The sequence below is a fragment of the Oryx dammah genome, unplaced genomic scaffold (genome assembly GCF_014754425.2).
Source record: "Oryx dammah isolate SB20612 unplaced genomic scaffold, SCBI_Odam_1.1 HiC_scaffold_29, whole genome shotgun sequence".
Taxonomy (NCBI): Eukaryota; Metazoa; Chordata; class Mammalia; order Artiodactyla; family Bovidae; genus Oryx; species Oryx dammah.
Window position 1 is genome coordinate 22071746 of NW_024070213.1, and position 22446 is coordinate 22094191.

Below are 22446 nucleotides of genomic sequence, written 5' to 3' on the forward strand. Positions count from 1 at the left end.
CACTCTCCTTTATGGTGAGGAGGAATGGGCTTCGGTAAACAGGTCTATTTGTGTGACTCCTGTTGCCCATGTGAAGCCATGTCACTCCTTTTTCCACTGTGGTCTCTGTGTCTGAGTCACAGGGAGCCTAAACTGGCTTCTCTGAATTGATGGCTCCCTCCCAGCTGTCTTGACTGCCTGCCAACTGAGCAGGGCGTAGCTTACCAACACTTTTTTTTTTTTTAAGCCGGTCTGATTCATAGAAACTCCTTTAAAACAGTAAAAAGAAACCGCCCATCACACACCCCAGCACACCAGCTCAGGAAACTTATAACCTCGGGAGGCCAGCCCTCTGCTCACTGTGGCCACAAACCTCCAGGAGAGCGGACGCCTGCCACCAGCTCCTGCCACTCAGAGCACCTCGGTTGGTGACCGGACCCTCAGGTAGGACAGTTCCCGACACTGCCGGGAAGCCCAGAGAACTTTCCTTGCTTCCCACTGCTCTCCTCCTTCTGACCTCACTGAAGCTTTTTCTTATTTCCTGTGCTATTTTTCTAGGACTCCTTGAATTGAGTCCTTCAAGCTTTTTAGCTAAAAGTGGGCATTGATACAACTCTTTCCCTTAAGGTTCAGTAAAATCTAGTTTCACGGGGGCCCCAGGGTTGGGGCAATCAGTCTGTCTGGGCCGTGATTATGTCTTGCAGGAATGGGGTTCTTGTTCTGAAAGTGTGTTGGGAGCAGGGACTTTTGGAACACGAGAGGATAGCGTTTGCTTTCTGGAGGAAACCCGACGTACCTTTGAAACCGGACTGCACCGAGGGCTGCTTGCCAGACTTTGTCAATTGCTCTGTTGTGATTTAAATTGCTCAGGACTTGAGTTGTTTCTCTGTTTGCCAGTCTTTTGGGGGTGAGGGTGGGTAGCATCTGCTTTTCAGTTTATTTTCCTGGTGGATTTTATGCGGCTGTCCTTTAGCTTGTGCATTCACTTTTGTTTAAGTATAAATGTGTGTTCTTTTCTTTTATTTTCTTTCCACGGGATAGGAGGAGAGCAGGGTGGGCTTGTTTAAAGAAAACCGTTAAGAGGGAGAGAAAGAGGGAGAAAGAGGAAACTTTTTCTCTTTAAGTGGTGTTTGAAATGTAACGCAGGAGGGGGGCTCCTGGTGCCTGATGTGGATTTCAGAGCTCTCTCCCGGGCCAGATGTGGAGGGTGGGGTCTCAGGGAAAAGTTGGGTTTGGAGGGCAGGGTGGGGTCGGGGGAACTTCATCTATTTTTATTAAAAATAAAACAAAACTCTGCATCGCTTTATGCTTTTATCCCAGAAGCTGCCAAGTTCGGTGCAGAGCAAAAAGACAGCCTATCAGAAATGTTAAAATAATTTTTATTTCTTAGGTAGATGTGAGGTGGTTTTTTTCTCCTGCATGCCAGGCAGTGATTGTTCTGGAACATTCAACTTCTTTCTCTTTCCAAAACATGGCCATACAAACGCAAACATTCGTGCTAATCATGAAAGGATCTGGAAAAGGAAGAAGGGTGATTTCTATTCGCTTTTTCTTTTCAAGTTTAGCATGTTGGTTGGTTGAGGTGTGGCCCATTTCAACATAGATACTGGTGTATCTCCCTGCCCCGCCACCCCACTCTACACATAAGACGAGGAGAATGACAGGATACAGCTTGCCTGATGAAATTAAGCTTTTCTTTAGAAATGTGGTTCGTTGGAAGAGAAGATTCAAACATAATCAGCCTGGATCCAGGCAAGGTGCCTGCTAAAGTTGCCCTCCAGGGACGATTCAGTTAGTACAAGGGCAACATTTTAAGGTGCAGTGGACTCCCATCTTTACTTGAAGTGTTGATTATTTCTAGATTACATCGTTGTGGATTGGGGAGGCCATTGTCATTAATGGTATCCTGAGAAGCTAGAAACAAATCTTTGAGCCTGTGCAGGCTGAAACTAGTAAGAAAGATTTAACCAGTCAGGAAACAGAAAACACTGACAACTGTGGGCACATAAACTGTCCTGAATCTCACTGTTTGTACGGTGTCTCACTTTACGCTGGAGTTTTATGCAGAGAAAGGTGTGCTGTGTGTTACTGCTTGGAGTTTGAGGGCAATTTAAAAAATGCTGTTCTTATTCCCGCTTTCCTATCTTCCTCCAACAATTAGTGAGAGAGTTCCTTGGCTGTGGGGTTTTTTTTTGGATTTCAGCTATGTATGCTCGACAAGATTGGACCGGGAGTTCTTTTCTTTTTTTTTTCCTGCTACCGTCTCCCACCCTCGGGGGTGGATTGAATTCCACCCCAGACTCCGAGGACTAGGGCAGGGGTTTGGGCAGACTGGCAGGATGTCTGGTCTAGCGTCCTGGTCTGAGGACGCCCCGGATTTTACATCGTTTGAGGATACGAAACTGTCCTGGGAGTTGGCAGGAGGCCTTCGAGGACCAACCAGGGCAGATCACATCCCAGGGCAGACGGTGGCTCCCTCCCAGGAGGGGAAGAGAGGTCCTCAGGCCTCAGAGGGGAAGAGACGTCCCTTCCACAGACCGTAGAAAAGACTGGGGCTGTCTCCTCTTTTTCTGCTCCCCTCCTAGGCCAGACTTGGCCCGTCCAGTTCCCATAGACATCCAGACTCTGGGGGATCGAGGGAAGGAGCCCCATAGAGCCCACCCTGAGGATGCAGACCTTCTTTGCTTGGCTGCATGGCTCTGGGGGTTTCAGCTTGTACCCGGACCCACTGGGACCAGTGGAGAGAAAGCAGCCAGTGCCTCAGAAGGCTGAGAGATGAACCAAAAGGGCTTTTCTGTAGGCGCCTCGGCATCAGATAGGGAATATATCTGAAGAACGGCCTCAGAAAAAGGCACAGGGCAAATATAGTTACGTGTCATCCTTGATTTGTGCGTGGAGTTTGGTACAGATCTTGGACGTCAACCTGCCATAGGCAGAAATCTTATTTTCATACCACCTTGGATGGATGAATGTTTTATGCTTTCCTACAATTTCCAGAGAAGGGACTTGGCACCTCAGAGAGTACTTCCATGCCCACCCCGCTTCACTGGACAACTCTCATAGCTAGAGTTTCTTAGATCCGGCAAAATTGGCTTCTCTATAACTTGTATACTTTCTTCCAAGTTCTCTAGTCCTGAAAATATCTATTCCATTTTTGCTGTTGCTGTTGATCCATCCAATGCTCCTTATCTTCTAAACACTTGACTCTTATTTAGTATTTGATGGATAAAACTTGATAGATCTGTGCTGCTGTTATTATTATTATGACTACCCAAACTCCAGTACTTTGATCACCTCATGCAAAGAGTTGACTCATTGGAAAAGACTGTGATGCTGGGAGGGATTGGGGGCAGGAGGAGAAGGGGACGACAGAGGATGAAATGGCTGGATGGCATCACTGACTCGATGGATGTGAGTCTGAGTGAACTCCAGGAGTTGGTGATGGACAGGGAGGCCTGGCGTGCTGCGATTCATGGGGTCGCAAAGAGTTGGACACGACTGAGCGACTGAACTGAACTGAACTGAAGATTCAGGAAGAGCAGGGAACCTTGTTGAAGTTTTGAGGCTATGTACCTACTCATCCTTACCCAGGCGATCTGATTCTGAGGTCTCTTTTTTCCTAAGCAAGGCATGTGGTTTCTTCTTGAACTGACTGCATACATAGCTGCCTAGCACAAAAGCTCAGAGCCACCTGGGACTCTCAGATATATGTACTCAGAGGGACACCCGGTGACAACTGCGAGGTCATGGTTAAATCAATGCAATGCCAGAAACACAGGCTTCTGCCTTGGCCTTGTGGGGCTGGTCCCTTAACGTGGTCCATAGTTCATGGAGCCCACGCCTTGCCACTGTTACTTCCTGTAATGGTAAGTACAGCAACAGGCTGCCAGTCAACATAACCTCGGTCTAATTGCCGGCAGGCAATCTGGATGTCCAGCTCCTTGGAAAGGGCTTATAATCCTTAAGCAGTGTAGAACTGGAATTTTCTGACCATAAACTTCCCTTTTCCCATACTCCTTTCAGTTGTGCCCAGATGACCCTGGATTCCTATTTAGTAACCAAGGGAGCTGAAATACGCTTCTAATTAGGAGTTTGCTTAGATTCCCAATACCCTATACTCCATACACACATGTCTCAAAACCACACTAAGTAACACTTCAGTTACAAGTCATTTCTCTCAGTTTAACTGGGAAATCCGCTGAAACTGAACCACAAAGATGGAAACAGAAGCCCATGTGGGGATTGATGCTTCTCTCTCTTCACTTCAATCACAACATCTGGAGCCACCTTTCCTTCTCTGCGGGCTTCCCTGGAGGCTCAGAGGTTAAAGCCTGCAATGTGGGAGACCCGGGTTCGATCCCTGGGTTGGGAAGATCCCCTGGAGAAAGAAACGGCAGCCCACTCCACTATTCTTGCCTGGAGAATCCCATGGATGGAGGAGCCTGGTGGGCTACAGTCCATGGGGTCACAGAGAGTTGGACATGACTGAGTGACTTCACTTTCTTCCTTTCCTTCTCTGCTGTGGAAGTGGCATTTCTCTGGAACTAAATTGGACCCCTCTACTGGTGCCCCTGGCCTTACTGAGGATGTGGCAGTTTTCATATTTCCCAGGCCTGTTTCATGAATTCTCTCTTCCAATGGGGTAATTAAAATTGAGAACCCACTAGGCTTGGGTTGAAATTGGTGGCTGGAACACTCTGGTAGGTGCAAGATGGCTAAATAGGAGGCTTGAGGGGCTTGGTCTTGTTCTGAATCTGCCATGTGATGTGGGCAGAACATTTGCCTTCTCAACAGAGGGAACGGAGCTTGGTGGTCTCCACGGACCCTTGTGGCCCCGAGACCCTATCGTTCTAAGATCCGATAGTTCCTGTTCAGCAAAGTCCTGTGGGTTATGCCAACAGCAAATTTAATCCATAAACACGGGTAGGAAAGTGAAATGATGTAACATGTCTGCATGGAAACGGGAGGATGGAGGACCCAGGTGGACTCCTCTGCTTCATCCACTTGAGATTCTCCAAGTACAGGTGTCCGCGGGCTTTACTGCTGGGTAGCAGTGAGCATTCACCCAGCTCTCGTAAGGAAAGAAAGAGGTTTGATTTATGAAACCTGAGCAGTGCCTGGTTAGCGAAGATTTGTGGAGACATTAACAACAGCAAGTGATCCACCAATGAACCCAGACCAGGCTCCAGAGACAGAGACACAAAGGTGGTTCTGGGAAAGGAGCCTCACCCTCTTTTCAAGGAGGGTGTGGCCAAAGGTATGGATGGGAGCGGATGGGGAGCTGGGCTTCGAGGAGGAAAGGGGAGGTGCCAGGAGGAAAGGGGTGGGGAGCAAAGGGACTGCCTGAAGTTTCTTAGGCCTGTGTGCTGGCTGAGAGAGGGGGGCAGATGGAAAGGCCTAGAAGAGGGAGAATTGATGCTTGCAAACTGTGGTGCTGGAGGACTCTTGAGAGCCCCTTGGACTGCAAGGAGATCAAACCAGTCAATCTTAAAGGAAATCAGTCTTGAATATTCATTGGAAGGACTGATGCTGAAGCTGAAGCTCCCTACTTTGGCCACCTGATTCGAAGAACTGACTCATTGGAAAAGATTCTGATGCTGGGAAAGATTGAGGGCAGGAGAAAAAGGGGGCAACAGAGGATGAGATGGTTGAGCGGCATCACCGACTCAATGGACTTGAATTTGAGCAAACTCTGGGAGATGGTGAAGGACAGGGAAGCCTGGCATGCTGCTGTTCATGGAGTCTCAAAGAGTTGGGCAGGACTTAGCGACTGAACAACACGAAGAGGGAGAAACTGCAAAGAGGAAGCCAGGGAGAGGACGAAAGAAGAGAGCAGAGATGTGAAGATGCTGTCCCGCTGACTCCCTCCCCTCTGATTTGGGGACCACCCACCCTCAATGTCAGGCTAGTCCTTGGGGCCAAGAATTTCATTCTTTGTCTCACCTCTTCTTTCCCGGCTGTGAAGAACCTTCTGTTGTTAAGGAGGCAATGTTAGAATTTCTATGGATTACTTGTGCAGTGGTCATCTTTCCCTGGGGACATTTTTTTTTTTTCCCTTTGCAGAAGGGTCAGGTCAGGACTGACAGCAGAATGAGGTCCATGATACTTTGATGTCTTCTTTCAAATAATCAAAGAACCCTGCCTGGGAGGCTGGATGCCGGGAGCTGGGGAGAGGTTGTAGAGGTCAGGCCAGCCAGGTGTGTCCACACTCTAATGAAGCTGAGACCTCAAGCTTCCCTTGGCTGGCTGGGCTTCACTGCTGGGGAGGGGGCCTTGTGCTGTGGGTGGGGGCCTTGTGCTGTGGGTGGGGGTCGGGGGGGAATGTTTGAAGCTCCTCTGGGGCCAGCAGTGCTGGCAGGGTGGGCTGTTTCGGCTTGGGCTGGTTCTGCTGGTGGACCTTCTCAGCAACTCAGTAGGAATAAACAGTGACCCTCCAAAGGCCCTTTGTTTATTTCCAGTGGCATCACTTTGGAGAGTCTGTGCTGACCCTCTGATTAACTAGGAGGGGTTGGAGAGACAGAATGAAGATCTGGTAGAAGTTCTAGAATTCTGCCAGAAGTAGGAAAGAGAAGCTGTGCTGCAGTGGGGAAAGCCTGGCCCGGAAGATGCGAGGGAGTGGGCTTCATCCCGATTCTGCTTTCACTCTGGAGACTCAGTTTCTCACATTTGTCAAGGAACTGGACCAAGTAACTTCAACCCTGCTAAGTCTCTAAACAACCAACTGCCTGCAGAAAGAGCCGCAAGCCCACAGCCCACGCCAGGCACTGGGGTGCCCCTGGCTACACCCTGGGGGCCCCACTACCTCCCAGACTACAGCCTGCTGGTTAAAGCCTGTTGCTGGTTAAAGCCTGTTGCTGCCACCTACTGTCAGACCCGCCCAAGCGCCAACCCCCCGCACCCCCCCAACACGGGCTGGGCCACACCTTGAGTTTCTTCCAGAACCCTAGTTATTATCTTGGCAGTCTCTCTATCAGAGACGTTCTGGCTGCCAGAACACTCCTCTTTTGTCAGCAGCAGAAGACAGAGATGGTTCCATCCTTGCCCTGGGGACATCGCCTGATGGCCTGACCAGCTGTGGTCTGGGGGCGGATGCTGGCCTCGGTCACCCCACCCAGGTCTGGCCTTGGCCTTGGCAGATGTCACCCAGCCCCAGCCCCTCCCCGGACACAAAAGAGGACAAGGGGAAACCAGAGAGAGAGAGCAAGAGAGAGAGAGAGGTTTTTCTCTCTGGGAACATTTGCCAAAACAAGATTCAAGCTGCTTGTTTGCTTTTAGCGGAGTTGCTGGCCCTCGGATTCTGCCTGAGAAGTTTCAAGCACATTTCACTGGGCTAAGTTTCTCCTTATCCATAAATGAACAAAAAGAATAACCAGCAGCCGGGCAGCCCTTGCTGTGTATCAGGCACGAGCCCTTTGGTCCTCACACTAAGGCTGTGAGGTGTGCAGATGACAGTTAAAAGGGGCTGGGGTTACCACGATGTATGCTTGAAATAGCTTACAATTTTATGTGCCAACTATACCCATTGAATCTGAACTTTTTTTTAAAAAGGAGTGCAGTCAGGAGTCGCACCCAAAATTCACGTGTTTTTTTTTTTTTTTCCTACTCAATACTCTGTCTCTCCAGGAGCTACTGTCCAGAGAGAATATGTCATTTTCCCAAAGTCAGAAGAGTCAGAATTTTGAAGCCAGGTTTTCAAAGAGATGCTCTTTTTCTTGCTTGCTTTTGGTTCCCCTTAAATAACATGCTTGTCCCACTACCCCCAACCCCACTTCCTTATCCCTAACTATGTGAGAATCATGCCAATCTACACCAGGGCCAGATAAGCACCACCCTTTCTATAATATACCCTGTTCGCAGGTGGGAGGTGCAGTTCCCTCACCTGGACGATGAAAAACAAAATAGTTGTTTTCTTTGGAGCATGTAGATTCCTGTTGCTTTTGCTGCTTGACTGCTGACGTTTCTCCTGGTCATAAAAAAAAAAAAAAAAAAAAAAAAACTCCCCCACATTAAAAAAAAAAAACAGACCTCAGTACGAGTGTACACAGTGAATTACAGCCCAAAGTTCTTTCTTGCCACACCAAACATCCAGACATCCAGAAGCAGGAGGAGATGGTGCTTTAGGATTCTTTCTTTCCACGTGTTTCCCACGGAGAAATTAACGCCCCCCCCATTCCCCACCCTCACGTAAAAACAATATTTAGAATGGAAAAGTACACTTGATATAAAACAACAAGAACAATGGTCAGAAAACCTCATCCAAGGTCTCATTCACTGAGCCTGTCTTTAATCCCAGCCTTTTCCTCCTGCGGATACATCCTCTCCGGCTGCTCCCCAAAGACAGTATTTCCTCTTCTGCTTTTGCGTTCAGTGCATATTCATTTTGCCAACCCACATGATCCTCAGTGGGAAATAAACACATCAAAACAAACCAACAACAGCAAAATGCTTCTGACGCGTAGAGGACAGAAAGGCATCAGTGCCACCATCCTGCACCCTGTTCCTAGGAGAAGCACAGCTGTAGTTTTGGGTGTGACACCAAGGAGGATAGTCAGATGGGGGCTGACTCATGGGGATCGTACGACTGGGAGTGGCTCTGCCTTTTATCCTGTGCCTTGGAGAAAGCCTTGTGTCTTGGTCTGAGAAAGCGTTCTTCAAAGGCTGCAGTTATCCAGAGGAGATGGGAATTTCACTGAAAGCATCAATGGACAAAAAGACAGAGTCTGTCCGGGTCATCTCAGGACTGTGTTATGATTTACTTGAGATTGGGGGATCTCTGGTTAATATTCTGATAACCTGGAAGTTCTGCTGGCAAAGAGACCACTTCAGAAAAATGCTGTTAAGGAAGCATTAGACAAAGGGCAGAAGTAAGATGGAGGTAGTCATTGCCAAGAGCCGCCTCTAATACATTGTCAGGACCTTTCTGATGAAAGAGTGGGGAAATTTTTGTAGATAGTGAGTTACCCGAGACTGGAGAAGTTTAAGCATGATTTAGGTAGTTCCTGGTTATAGATTTGTAGATGAGTTTCATGTTCTGGGGAGGGATTTTAAAGCCTCCTTTTAGTGCAGAGTTTCTGTAATTGAAAGAAGTAGATAGGAAAGTCAAATCAGTAGATAAAATAGTACTTAGAAGTTTAAATTTTTTCTTTGCATTTGCCTGTTTCTTCTTGAATAAGAGGGAACAAACACACATATAATCTTGCATATTCAAATGTCAAAGATACTCAGGAAATATTCACAGAGTTTGCATATAGTAAGATGTTCAATACATATTGTTGTCCCGTCTCTAAGTTGTGTCCGACCCTTTGCAACCCCATGGACTGCAGCACGCCAGGCTTCCCTGTCCTTCACTATCTCCCGGAGCTTGCTCATACTCATGTCCATTGAGTCGGTGATGCCATCCAAACATCTCATCCTCTGTCATCCGCTTCTCCTCCTGCCCTCAATATTTCCCAGCATCAGGGTACAGAAATAATTTCTAAAAATAACACGGGACTGAAATTCACCTAGATTAAAAAAAAGTAGGGGGGATCATTTTCTCTCAAGAATTCTGTCGTTTATTATGAAGACTTCAGTTATCTTGACATTCATCGTTTTTCTACAGGGAAGAAAATATTGCTTTTCTTGATTCTTTTATTTGCTGGCTGAACAGATAATTGCCACATGTCACAGACAAGATTCTCCTTTCAGAAACTTAGAATCTTGGGGGTTGGGGAGCCAAACATTTCCACAGATAATTCTGTTACCAGGTGGGCTACCACTAATGATTTTAATAACAGGAGAAAAATGATTACTTTTGACCTCTGTATCAGGGAAGGCTTCGTAGAGGAGGCAGAATTTAAACTTCCTTGAAAACAATGTGATAGTTAACTGGAGGAAGGCTATAAAAACAGACCTTTAAAAAAAAATTTATTTTTAATCCTAGGATTTAAACTTCCTAGGATTCCCAGCGCCAGTGTGGAGCCTCTTTCCTGATTGGTGGTTGGGGTGGTGGTGTGTTTGGAGGATCTGAGAAGAGGAGTGACTTGGTCAGATAACCCAGTGGTACTGAGGATATACTTAAGAGGGAGGATCAGAAAGAGGAGCATGAGAGAGGCGGGTGGTCCCCAGCTAGACAATGACAGTGGGAGTGGAAAGTAAGGATGCGCAGGAGATAAGTACTGGAGGAAGCACGCAGCACCTGACTGTTATTTTCGGCAGTAAAAAACTGGGATGAGAGGAAGGAGCAATGCGGACTTTGGCAGCTGATCACTATTGCTCCTGTCTCCCCAGAAAAGTCGGGGCTGTCTTGGCTGCCAGGGAACCGACTAAACTGTCTTCTGGCTCTCGAGACAGATCCACGTGCTTCTCAGAAAGTTATCTTGTGCCATCTGGTCGAGGATGCTTCCACTTTGCCTTTGTCTGGGAGACTCTCAGCCACTCCGAGTGAGTCCCAGACATTTGAGCTCTGTGGGACCCCCCACTCCCCTCACTCACACAAGCCCCTGACTCCCTGTTTCTGATCACGTGACACCCCCCGTCTCTGGCTAGCTCTTCAGTGACTCAAGCCCAGGATTTCCATCACTTCCTTTGCTGGAGAAGTAGGTCTTGGGGCTCTGTTCTGTAGTATTGCTCCCGATTCCTGTTCCTCAGACTACGCGAAGGCCCTGCTTCCCCCAGACTGTGGTGGCTGCTCAATAAACACACAGACTCCAGGGTTCGGAAGAAGTTATCAGTCAGCAATCTGACCCCTGGCTTAGTGATCATGCCAAATTACCAACGTCTCGACTGTCCGTCTAGAAGTCGATGATTCTCAATGTCTCTGCTGTGAGTTACCCATCAGGAAAGGAAAGGTGTCCACAGAGATCTGATTAATTTCTCATGGCTGTGCATGTGTGCTAAGTAGCTTCAGTCATGTCCAACTCTGTGTGACCCCATGGACTACGGCCCACCAGGCTCCTCTGTCCATGGAGTTCTCTAGCAAGAATACTGGAGTGGGTTGCTATGCCCTCCTGCAGGGGATCTTCCTGACCCAGGGATGGAGCCCGCAATTCTTGCGTCTCCTGCACTGCAGGTGGACTCTTTGCCACTGTGTCACGAGGGAAGCCCTTCTCATGGTCAGACCACCCTAAAAGTGTTAGGTTGCCTGCAAAGGGCGAAGAAGCAATAGAAGGCAGCCTCAGGGCTTTGTTTCTTTGCTTCTTTCATTCTGTGGGAGGAGATAAGAAACCAATAAATATTGAAGTGGATGGAGCTAGCTAGAGAGGGCCGTCAGCCCTTCCCCCACATCAGTTGGGCATTTACAGCTCCAGTAACCAGCAAGCATAATCTTCAGGTTCAGTTTCACTAACTGCAATGAATGTCCTATTAGCAAAGATCTTCATCCAGATCTGGAACGGTCAGTGGCTGTGAGGCTTGTATCAGGGACAGGAGTGTAAAGAGACCGCTGCCCTACTGTGGTCTGAGTGATGTGGGAAGAAAAGGAGAAGTGTGGTCAGAAACAAGGATGGCGGTGGAGGAAAGAGAACTGGCGGCCTGTCGATTAGGGCAGAGAGAGGAACAGGAAAGGGATAACGAGAGCCTGTATGTAGCTCGAAGTGGCTAACCTCCGTTTATCTTGACAGTCACTTCTCTGCTACAGTCAGCATTCATGCCTCCAGTACTTTTCTCAGTTTCCCACCCAGCCCCATGGAGCCCTGATCAACCCTGTCCCATGTCTGTTGGGTGGGTGAGGGTAAAGGAGGATCCTACCCTGCTTCCAGTGGGGGGACCTGTTCCTGGCACCCTGCATAGAACAGTCAGTGGAATCCTATCCCTTGAGAATGCTGTGGATTCAGTAGCTCTGGTGGCCTGGGTCCGACTCCAAGCACCACAAATAACATTGTTATGGAAGCCCCATCAGCAACATGACGAGCTTTGGGACTGCCCTGAGCTTCCATGCTCTATGAGGGGGTAGCTGTCTCTTAGAACTTCAGAAATGCCAAGCTGTTTTCCGTTGCAGTCTGGTTGGAGCTCCCCAGCTAGGACAAAGTGTCTGCTTTCCACTGGAGAAGGCTATAAATAGCATTCTTTTTCATTCTTAAAAAAGTTTATTTATTTTTAATTGAAGGATAATTGCTTTATAATATTGTGTTCGTTTCTGCCATTCATCAACATGAATCAGCCATAGGTATACATATGTCCCCTCCCTATTGAACCTCCCTAAAATGCTTCATTTCAAATGCTGTAAAATTATAATCCTTTAATTTCTAAAGGTACAATTGCAATCTTTGATAATTATTACTCAAGAACAGTTATGTTTTATGAGTATTGTTCAATTGTCACCAATAGAGCAACACGCAGATGAGGTCAGAGAGAGAAATCAATGACAGCTTTAGTGAAACCTACTGCCAGGACAGAAAGCTGTAGCAGCCAATACTTCCAAAGATATAAATGCTCAGAAATGGTCTCTTTTCAGTACTTTTATATGAAGCGAGATTCACATGAGGGCAGAGAATGAGGCTCTCAGAAAGTGGCCCTGCTTGTGATGGGTGGGTAGATGTCTCAAGAGCACCGGGTCCTCTATTATTTCTACCCAAACTCCTCTCCAATTTGATAGGTCTCCCCTCACCTGTTAAGTGTGTGGGCTTCCCAGGCGGCGCAGTGGTAAAGAATCCACCTGCCAATGCAAGAGATACAAGAGTTCCATTCCGCGGTTGAGAAGATCCCTTGGAGGAGGAAAGGGCAACCCATTTCAGTATTCTTGCCTGGAGAATTCCCATGGACAGAGGAGCCTGGTGGGCTAATGTCCATAGCATCGCAAAGAGTCAGACACGAATGAGCACACACACATGCTGGTCCCTAAAGACCTCAAGAATGACCTCCCATCTTCCCATCTAGGGGTTTCTCTGCTGGGAGAGGGGCAACCTATAGCATAGGGATAGACATTTAAGATGATAGTTCGTTCTGCTTCCAAATGTGTTGGGGAGGGCTACTGAAATTCAAGGAAGCCCTTCTAAGCTGATGATGGATGATCCCAATAAAACCTGGCAAATTTCAGGCAATGAAAAGATGGAGAAGCTACTACCTGTGTTATGTGATAGCTCCAGTAAACAGCTTCTACTTCTGGCTCGATACAACAGCCAAAAGCAGATAAAATTGTGTGTTCTGTGCAGTAAGAACACTTGCTAATCCAAGGCATTTTGCTCCATTTTTGGGTGGAAAGATATAGTGTGATTCAGTTCAGTTCAGTTTCTCAGTCATGTCTGACTCTTTGTGACCTCATTGACTGCAGCACGCCAGGCTTCCCTGTCCATCACCAACTCCTGGAGCTTGCTCAAACTCATGTCCAAGAGTCGATGATAACATCTAACCATTTCGTCCTCTGTCGTCCCCTTCTCCTCCTGCCTTCAATCTGTCCCAGCATCAGGGTCTTTTCCAGTGAGTCAGTTCTTTGCATCAGGTGGCCAAAGTACTGGAACTTCAGCTTCAGCATCAGTCCTTCCAATGAATATTCAGGACTGATTTCCTTTAAGAGTGACTGGTTTGATCTCCTTGCTGTCCAAGGGACTCTCAAGAGTCTTCTCCAACACCACAGTTTAAAAACATCAATTCTTCAGTGTTCAGCTTTCTTTATGTTCCAACTCTCAAATCCATATGTGACTACTGGAAAAACCATGGTGTGATTACAGAAATCTAAATACCCTGAAAGAAAATTGCTATCTTGCTTGATCCCCTCACCCACTCCTGCCTGAACCTCACAGGGGAATAGTGATCAGGTGGGGCTGTGGTTTAGATAAGAAGTGAGAACTGGTGGGCAGGAACTCGTGTATGTGGAGTAATGGTGGTGGTGGTGAGGCAGTGAACTAGCCAAGGGGGATGAGCAGGGTATTTGGAAAGCATGAATGTTCAAATTATCAAAATGGAGAGTGTGAGCAGGGGCAAAAAGAATCAGGCTCAACACTGGAGGGTTACAGAGCAGTCTAAGGAGACAGAGAATTCTGCTGGATCCCCAGCAGTGTGTCAGAAAGGAAACTCCTAACATTCTCCTTGACCTCATATAAGAGGCCTTGCTTGGTGTATTGTATTCCATCTCTGGCCCCTCAACCCCATTAGGAGGAGGATGTTTGTCAATTAAGAGCAAAGGAAAAAAAAAAAGTAATTTCTACAGCCTAAGGAGGATTAAGCACAATCTCGTTATATAATGTTTTAATTCCCTGCATTCAGAGAATTAATTCAGGCTTGTTCCTTTCCCCATGAGGGGTGAGATCAGGATCTAGTGATGGTGTGAGTCTGGGGGGAATGGGGAGGGTGACCAACACAGGGATGAGAAGAGTCAGTTTCTCCTCTTCATCCCCAAGAGTGGTCCCTAGTGGTCCCTCCCTGCAAGGAGCAAGGATTAGGTGTAGAGATAATTTCTAAGAGGACCAAAATGGTTTTATTCACACTGCCCTGTGAACTGGATAGCAGGTATCCTATTGTTTCACATGGGGCAGACTGGTGAATGGATGACTCAGTTGCTACTCAGTTTCATATAATAGCAATAACAGTAGCAGTAACAGTAACCCCATTAGTATCTGCCGAGTGGAGTTCTCCATCTAGGATTAAATGTAACACTGTACGATGAGCATTGCAACCCCCACCTTCCATAGGAGGGAACTGACACCAGGAGGTCAAACAACTTTACGTGATTCTAACTCAACCTCTGTCTGATTCAAAAAGTCTCCTTTCACTGTGCATTAAAGTCAAGCAGAAAATTGAGGCGGTGTGACTGAGGAGGTGTGCAAGGATCTGAGAAAAGCAAAAATGCACTGGAATGTATGGGGAGATTACCAATAATAGGCACGAAAGCTCTAAGCTCTGCCCCAAAACCGAGAGGTAAACATCATCATTTTGATCATTTGCAATTGGAGAAATTTCTACAGAAAGAGTCTGGGTGGTAGGGAAGTGCTTAGATGGCGAAGGAGGGCGGGAGTGGCTGGAATGGGTCAGGGTTGGCAGTGGAGGCCAGTGTCTGCCTTTCACTCTTGGCTTGTCAACAGCAACCTCCTCCCTCCCCCGACCAGAGTACAGTAGATCATTCTGGATTTGGAGTGCCTGATGAGGAAAGGGAGAGATCAAAAGCACTGGAAGTGTTGGAATGGTTGCATCCACGCTCTCCAATAAGTACCCTGTCTGAAGTGGAAGGGACTCAAACTCAAAGCTTTAATTAAACGAGGTGGAGGGAGAGAGAGAGAAGTGGGACATAGTTACCAGATGTGCATAGCCATCTCCTCCCTGGGAGGGGACAGCCACACATCCACCCTCCCTGGGGTGTGAGTAACGTGAGCCCTTTCCTTCTGAAGTTCCAGCAAGCCTGCACCACCTCTTAACGGTCTTGGGTGTGACAAAGCATTCCTGCCATTGCCATCAATCAAAACAGCCGCCCCCTCGTACATCCTTCACACTTCCACTATGTTCTTGGTTTGATGATCCATGGGCTCCCCTCATCACTTCTGAGATGATGACTGAATGCTTCCATTTACCCATGCGCATTCTTAATCTGTTAGTTCCCCGTCCCCCCATCCACCGTGTGATGGATGCATCTGCTGATGGGTTGTACTGAGTCCAGAAGGATTGGCATTTGGGTAAATGTCACACACAAGCCAAAGGCATGTCTCATCCCTCCCGCTGCATCCAGCCCTCAGAACTGTCATATTGAGTCGTAGGAAATATAACCCTCTGCCCCCAGACCAAAAGCAGAGTCCCTACCGTGATGTAGCCCAAAGACTCAGGTGCAACACAAGTCTTAAATATTCCATTGGAAGGTGATCAGACCATTAAACTGTAATTGGGTTGTTATAATTATTGAATATCCAACAATATTATTATAGTGGAAGTTGTGGCTCTCACATTTTATATTTCATACGGGATCAAATTAGTAGCCCATTTGGTCTCTGGGCATTGAGTAATAGCTGCCAGTCTTAGGAAGGCATCCGCTTCAATTAAAATCACTGGGAATGCAAATTTATATAACTTTGTTGCATAGAGACCTGGAAATGACAGCTGTGAAAGGCCTTTTAAAAACCAAAGTCCTACTTTTGACTTGTACAATGCAAACAAAATAATTACATTTACCATAAAATTTTCTTGTTTTGAAACAGGCTGTATTAGAGGGATGAATATATAAATATCTGAGGTAGAATTTCTTTCTGTTTAGATCTATGTAAACAGATGAACAAGCACTTGGGGAACTGGGCTAACCTAATTAGGTGTTGGCAGGAATTTATGGAATCATGATGATTTTTACTGTAACTCCTCTTGATTTTAGCAGAGAACCCACCCACAGGGGAAAGCTGAAATAACGCATTGAATGAGAGAATAACCTCTCCTTTTCTTTTCGTGTTCTCCTTTCTTTTCAGAGCTCCCTTCACTCTCAAGCCAACGAAAAGCCAAGATGTTGGTGTTACTGGCGAGTATCTTTGTGGTCCACATTGCCACCGTCATCATGTTATTTGTTTCTACCATTGCCAACGTGAGTCCTGTTCTTCTGTTCATTCATTCATTTGGAAGTTATTTGAATATTTACACAAAGTGCTACAAAAGATGTTTAAGGCATTGTGAATTTACAGCTTACTTGTGGAAAAAATTAAACACATACTTGCACTTCAAACAACTAAATATTAATAACAAGTGTCTAAATGAGTGATCTCGCCAGGTTGGAGAACACAGTGAGGCTTCTCAGGGGAGGTGGAGCTTGGAGGATGGGTAGATGGGTGGGGTTTCTCGCTGCGAGAGAAATGCAGAGTGAAAGGAACTTGGGAAGCATTCCAGGAGGTGTGCCCAGCCAGGGAGTACAGGTGGGAGGGACAGGCTTTGTTCAGGACGTAATGAAGACACCATGTGGCAGGCCAAACTTCCTTCTGGGAACCTTGATTAGAAGGAGAAATGGGAGTGATATGATGGATGAAATACTTTGGTGGTCCGATCAATAAATACAAGTTCTGAGCAGAGAATAGCATGTGAGAGTGGAATTATGCAAGATTAACCTCGTTTGCCTGAATTAACTAAAAAAAAAAAAAAAAAAAAAAGACAAACTAAAAACACAGAGTAAGCCATAGGCTCTTCTCTCTGAATCTGGGGCTACTCTGACCTCTAGTGGTAGTTTGCAGAGTCCAGTTTGCTTTTCTCAGAAAAAACCAAGACAAGACAACTCCTTGGACCTAAATTTCAGAGAAAAGAGTTTTGCCATTATCGGTGGGTACGATTCTAAGCAAGATTCAATGAAACTTCACTGTGATGACAAAGCCCTCGCCGTGTGGACGCCTCCAAACTTGAATTTAGCTGTTCTGTACACCCGCCCCCCACCAAGTCTCTCAGTTTACCAGGTCCAGTAAATGGCTCCAAAATGTTTTAGTGGATGCCCAGTGCTGAAATCTGAATTATCAGCCTCTAACATGGGGCCGAACACACAGCTGTTTATTAAATCAAGAACAGGCAGGCGATTGGACATCCCGGCCCTGCTTTTCCAGTAACTCGCATTCGAACAGACACTCTGTGTAGACAGGGCTGGGCGTTTGTTTTTCATCCCAGAAGGATAACTTTCTCTTGGGCCTTGGAAGGAGGGGGTGTTGGCACTGTGGTGAGCCTCGTTTGAATAGATTTGGGTTGTTTTTCGACTTTCAGCTGCCCCCACAGGACAGCTCTGCCTGGACTATGTTATTATGAAATTACTTTTCACGTTGCGACAGTCAAGGTTTATCCTTCTAGTTAGATGAGTGTGGCTTGTTGATCTCCCAGTCTCAAGGCTGTGTTCTTTGCTGCCTCTTATATACTTTTTTCCAGTTGAACATTTTTTCCTTAACTTTTTTCACCTTCTTTGCCAGGCCTTTTATTGGACACAGTCTTGGTAGGGTGTATGAACTGTACATCTTTAAAATCAATTTTCTCATGCACGGTTTGTTTCTTAGAGCCTTAGAATGATTAAAAAACCAAAAACCAAAAAACCCCAATGGTTGAATTAGGTCTTTCTTTTTTAAGTAATGAGAGATGTGAAGTCCAGAGAGTGAGGTAACTTCTCCTTGCTCGTACATTCTTCTCTCCTTTTTCTTGGGACCTCTGTGACTTCAGTTTTAGCAAGACATTATTTCCACCTGGAGATGAGCTTCTCAGCTGTATTTATGGCTAAATATGGCATCTTGCATAAGATTTAGTCCAGACACAAGCTGATGGTTGTTTCTTTTACTTTCAAGCCAGGGAGTTAGTTTTTAAACAGATTTAAAAAATTTTTTTTTAAATTTGTATTGGACTGTAGTTGATTTACCATGCTGTGTTAGCTTGAGGTGTACAGCAAAGCGAATCAGTTATACATGTACATATATCCACTCTTTTTCAGGTTCTTTTCCCACCTAACAGAGTACTGAGAAGAGTTCCTTTATGTCTTTTTGATTTCAGGTCTGGGTGGTGTCAGATTCGGGAGCAGGATCAGTAGGTCTTTGGAAAAATTGTACCATTGGTGGCTGTGGTGACAACCTTTCCTACGCTGGTGAAGGTACGTGCAAAGATATTGTACCCAGTGCCCTCAAGGAATGGCCAGCCCCTTGGGGACTCGGTAGCCTGACGTCCTCACTCCCCCTGCTCTCTGTCCATAGATGCCCTCAAGGCTGTGCAGGCCTTCATGATCCTGTCTATCATCTTCTCCGTCATCTCCCTCATGGTCTTCGTGTTCCAGCTCTTCACCATGGAGAAAGGCAACCGCTTCTTCCTCTCCGGAGCCACCTTGCTGGTGTGCTGTGAGTATCAGCTTACTCAGAAAAAGCTTTCCTATAGATCTTACCATGGGGGCTGTCAGTGGTGTGGACAGCTGAGCACTAGGGGCAGTGAAACTGCCTTGTACAATTTACTGGCTTGGTTATTTGTGCTCTTGGGGAGAACCCCTGAGAGTCACTTGAAGTAAAAACCCTCATCAGCTTCACTGTTTAAACCTGGGGCTCCTGGGCAGATACCAAGGAACCGGGGTCTGCCCAGCTGCAGCGCTTGTATGGGTTTGTGCTCAGTTGTGTCCGACTCTGTGACCCCATGAACTGTAGCCTGCCAGGCTCCTCTGTCCATGGGATTTTCCAGACAAGAATACTGGAGCGGGCTGCCATTTCCTCCTCCAGGGGATCTTCCTGACCCAGGGATCGAACCTGTGTCTCCTGCACTGGCAGGTGGATTCTTTACCACTGAGCGACCTGGGAAGCCAGAGCTTGTATTCAGGACAGTTGAAGGGGCAGGGCATGTGGGAGTCCTCAGAGAGTGAAATTGCTGATGGCCATCCCCTCTCTCCCAATACACACAGTGTGATGGAAGGTGTGTTCTTTTGCATCCCGTCAGGGCAGCCTGTCCTAGTGTGCTGGGGTCTAGATGGGAAAGCCAGCGGAGAGGAGTGGGGAAGACCAGAGGAGCTGTGTCTTACTTCACAGCCATACAAACCAGTGCAGGTGTGAGAACTCAAACACCAATGGTACAGCAACATCACCATCAAGCCTGGTTCAGGGCCAATCAACGGAACCACCGCTGGGGGCCAAATTTCAGATTTCACTTTCCCATCGCCCAAGAGGAACATAGGATCTTTCTAAAGTTATAAATCTTTTTCTCGCTTTGAATGTTAAGATACCAAACCAACAGTGAATCATTTCTCCCCACTGCAGGGCTGTGCGTCATGGTGGGGGCCTCCATCTACACTCATCACTATGCCAACAGCTCTAAAAACGATTACGAGAAGAGTCACCACGGCTATTCCTTCATCCTGACCTGGATCTGCTTCTGCTTCAGCTTCATCGTCGGCATCCTTTATCTGGTCCTGAGAAAGAAATAAGGCTGAACACATTTATTGGGGACCTGGGGGGTGGGGAGGAGGGAGCCCTTGAATCTGGGAGGGGAGTGGAAGTTGCTAAGCGGGAAAAACCAGGAGAGGGAAGTGGGGGGGGGGAGGGGATGGAAGGGGGGAGGGGCTGAAACCCAAACATGATGGAGGGGGTCCTGTACTGTCCAGCCCCCGCCCTGGGAGAAAGCGGTTGGCTGGGACGGGTGCTCCCTGGATGTGGGCCACCGGGCTTGGCCTCCAGCTGTTCTCCGTTACACACACTGCCCGGGGCCCCAGCAGCTGCCACATCACTGGCCCCACTTCCGAGGGTGAATTCAGTCTTCAGACTCACTGCACCCAGTTAACACAGCGGTACAAGTTCCGGCCAGGGCAGATATTGTGTTTGTGTGGAATAAGCCAAGCCTGGAAGCCACCCCGCCCTTCTGACCCAAAGCAAAACATCACCATGTGAAGGGCTCAAGGGAGGACTTCGGCCACTGTGCCAGGATCCCTCTTTGTTAAGCAGAGATTTAACTCTGTGGTATTTGTGACAAAATGGGAAGAAGAGACATAGTGATTAAGGCCAAGTTGGTGGCTTAGCTAAACTGAGAAAGAAATTTTCACAGTGGAAGGCCTGGGGCATGGTCAGAACCCAGACCTGGCCTCACACAGCTGTCCCTTGTGGAGACCTCTTGCCGTGGACTTTGCTTGGTCTCTCGCTTAAAGCCAAGGCAGCACTCTGGAATTACTGTAAAGCCACTAACAACCAATTCAGTGGTGGGAGCACCACACAAATTATGGGAAAAGGGGGCAGTCCTACAGCAGGATTATATTAGGGTTATGTTATTAGGAACCTCTCTCGGTGCAATCATGTTTAAGTATAAGATGTGAGAGAGATGGACATAGATCTTTGCAACTCAATCTGTTACTCTCCCCCTAAATTATACCCTTTTGAGGAAGTTTTATCTGATTAGCCAAGTTGGGGATCAGGGCTCCTGAGCTCAGAGATGGCTCTAGCTTTATGAGCTGAAGGGGTCGCCTATCAGAGGTCCTGCCTGTTCCACAATACGGATGAGGCAAGGCAGTTTTGGAAGCTTCTTAAAACACATGCAAACCAAACCACACATCCTTGGGTGAAAGGTGCTATACAATTGTCAAGTATTAAGCATACTAGATTTCAGTCACAGTAAGAACAGAGTGTCTGTACTTCCAGGAAAATAAGAAAATTTCTGTGAGAGAAATAAAAATATAGGTGATGGGCAGATATTTTCTTTAAGGGAAAAGCAAAAACCCCTAAAAACTCTTGTGGTGCCCAGTCCAGTCCGATGGTCATTGAGCTTCTCTGATGCCACAAGAGTGTTTCTTTGTAGGAATTAGAAGTATGGTATTTGTATGGTAATCCTGGTTAAGCAGTCATTGCTCTGGCCTGGCGCAGGTATTTTTAAGCCATCTCAGATTCTGGCTAAAGGGTTTGTTTTGGTGGAAGACACTTCCTTTATCAATTTGAGAAGATCTACCCTAGGGAGAGTCTGAGACATCTTGCCTACTTTTCTTCTTCTAGCTCCCCTTTCATTCCATTTCTTATATAGTTTTCCTTTTGGGGAGCTGTTATGCCACAATTGCTGGTATTTATATAAAAGGATTATTACTAAGTTTATTTCTTTATGTTCATTCTGGTTAGGGGAATGTGGAGGGTGGGCCACCAAATTATCTGGACTAGGGGTAAATGGGTTGGAAAGCAAAAAACTGTGGGATGATAAACTTTTTAATTATGATTTAATGATCATATGATTATAGAAGGCTGTCTTGAGTGCAGAGGCAGATTTGCATATCAGATATATCCAAAAGAGATACTAGCATTGTGTTAAAAAGTTAAACTATGACTGGAGTGAACCATGTATTCCCTGGTCTTTTACTTTGTTTCTGTGCCATTTATGTCTCATGTAATTTGCATTACAGTGGTGGGTTGTTCTAGTACTGTATTTGGCTTCTTCTTTAATAGATTGATATTTCATATACTATAATTGTAAATATTTTGATACAAATGTTTATAACTCTAGGCATATAAAAACAGATTCTGATTCCCTATACTGTGTGGGTGTTTTCTTTCTAGAAATGTATGACATTTTCCCTTAATTAAGTTGTCAATCAGTTTGATTTGGATAACTTGGCATTTATCTGATATAATAAGCTGCTGCTGCTACTGCTGCTGCTAAGTCGCTTCAGTCGTGTCTGACTCTGTGTGACCCCATAGAAGGCAGCCCACCAGGCTCCCCCGTCCCTGAGATTCTCCAGGCAAGAACACTGGAGTGGGTTGCCATTTCCTTCTCCAATGCATGAAAGTGAAAAGTGAAAGTGAAGTCGCTCAGTCGTGTCCGACCCTCAGCGACCCCATGGACTGTAGCCTTCCAGGCTCCTCTGTCCATGGGATTTTCCAGGCAAAAGTACTGGAGTGGGGTGCCACTGCCTTCTCCGATAGAATAAGCTACTTTCTGGTAATGCATTAGGCATTTATACAATAACTCTTTCAGACAACTGGATGTTACTATACTTTCATCTTGCTTTCATTAAGCCTTTTAAGCAAAAAAAAAAAAAAAAAAGGAACTTCACAAACTATTAGAGAGAGGTTATTATCTTGAATTAGAATGGCTTATGATATTACGAAATGAGACACTTGCTAATTTTCT

General features: G+C 46.5%; 1 protein-coding gene across 1 annotated transcript; it reads left to right on the forward strand.

Annotated features, from left to right (window-relative positions):
• Positions 1 to 257: 257 nt before the first annotated feature.
• Positions 258 to 21847, forward strand: EMP1 (epithelial membrane protein 1). The gene is made up of 5 exons (XM_040235228.1): positions 258 to 423; positions 16335 to 16447; positions 18367 to 18463; positions 18564 to 18704; positions 19605 to 21847. Exons 2-5 carry the CDS (start codon positions 16370 to 16372, stop codon positions 19769 to 19771), a joined length of 483 nt encoding a protein of 160 aa, XP_040091162.1. The 5' UTR covers positions 258 to 423; positions 16335 to 16369; the 3' UTR covers positions 19772 to 21847.
• The last annotated feature ends 599 nt before the right edge of the window (positions 21848 to 22446 follow it).